This window comes from Etheostoma spectabile, chromosome 9, assembly GCF_008692095.1.
Source record: "Etheostoma spectabile isolate EspeVRDwgs_2016 chromosome 9, UIUC_Espe_1.0, whole genome shotgun sequence".
Lineage (NCBI taxonomy): Eukaryota > Metazoa > Chordata > Actinopteri > Perciformes > Percidae > Etheostoma > Etheostoma spectabile.
In genome coordinates, this window is record NC_045741.1 from 4,717,364 (window position 1) to 4,718,333 (window position 970).

The following is a 970-nucleotide window of genomic DNA, read 5'->3' on the forward strand; positions in this document are numbered from 1 at the left end:
TATATATATATATATACACACACGGGATGCTGCCGTGGATGAAATATCTTCTTTGCTTGCCCCAAAGCTCCCCAAACACATCACTACCATACTACAGTTTATTATTTTTTATCATTTTAAAGGAAGTGGGGCATATGAAACCAGATCTAGCTTAGATTTCCCCGGGGAAACCGGTGTGTCACGCAGAGGAAAATATTAAAAAATACTCAGACGCACGTCTGCTACCGGCCAACCAATATTTCCTGTTTGCCCAGATTGCCAACCCCAACCCCCTGCCGGTGGCAGCGGGAGCCCCCGCCAGCGGGGCGGTGGTGGTGGTGGAGAGCGGCCCGGTGGTCTACGACGATGCAGCTGGTGAAGAGGAGGAGGAGGAGGAAGAGGAGGCTTGTGTCAGCGCCATGGAGCTGCTGGGCAGCAACGGTCAGTTAAAACCCAGCATGGTCTGTCAGACTCCCATCGTATTCTGGTTTGTCAGTAATTACACGATTATGCAACAGAAAAAGCGTAATTGGCTATAGAGGCAGCAACAAGCACATAATCACAAAATCATCTATCTATTGTTATTGTTTTTGATTAATTTTTCAGTTCATTGACATAAGCTCTCAATGTTTTCTTGAAACATTATCATGAAGACTGCTGTACAGCAATCAGGAGAAAAATCTGAACTTTATATTTAACTATATGGACTTTATATTCTTGAATGTAAAGAAAACAAGTCTGCCGAGAGACATGATTTGCACATTTGAGTCTAGTTGACACGAGCGGTGGCAGACTGCTTTGTCACTTCTCAGTGGGACTGCGAGTGTCTGGATTGTGAAACAGTCTGAATGACTCTTTTAATGAATGTGGGTCACGGCTCTGTTTGGGCTCAGACTCCTGCTATGTTTTAATGAGCCCTCGGTAAGATTACATTTCTTCAATTTACGTCTCTGGTTGTTAAAAATTGAGGCCCCTAACCCCTAAAAAAAAA

At 44.1% G+C, this 970-nt stretch overlaps 1 protein-coding gene across 2 annotated transcripts in view; it reads left to right on the forward strand.

Moving 5' to 3' along the window:
• brf1a (BRF1 general transcription factor IIIB subunit a) overlaps positions 1-970 on the forward strand; it is a 206,738-nt gene that overhangs the window by 194,089 nt on the left and 11,679 nt on the right. For both annotated transcript variants that reach the window (XR_004333450.1, XM_032525603.1), the window contains exon 18: positions 255-420. Coding sequence is in view for 1 of the 2 variants with exons in the window: in XM_032525603.1 (XP_032381494.1) it covers positions 255-420 (166 nt within the window). In the remaining variant the exon portion in view is untranslated. The remainder of the gene's footprint in view (positions 1-254; positions 421-970) is intronic.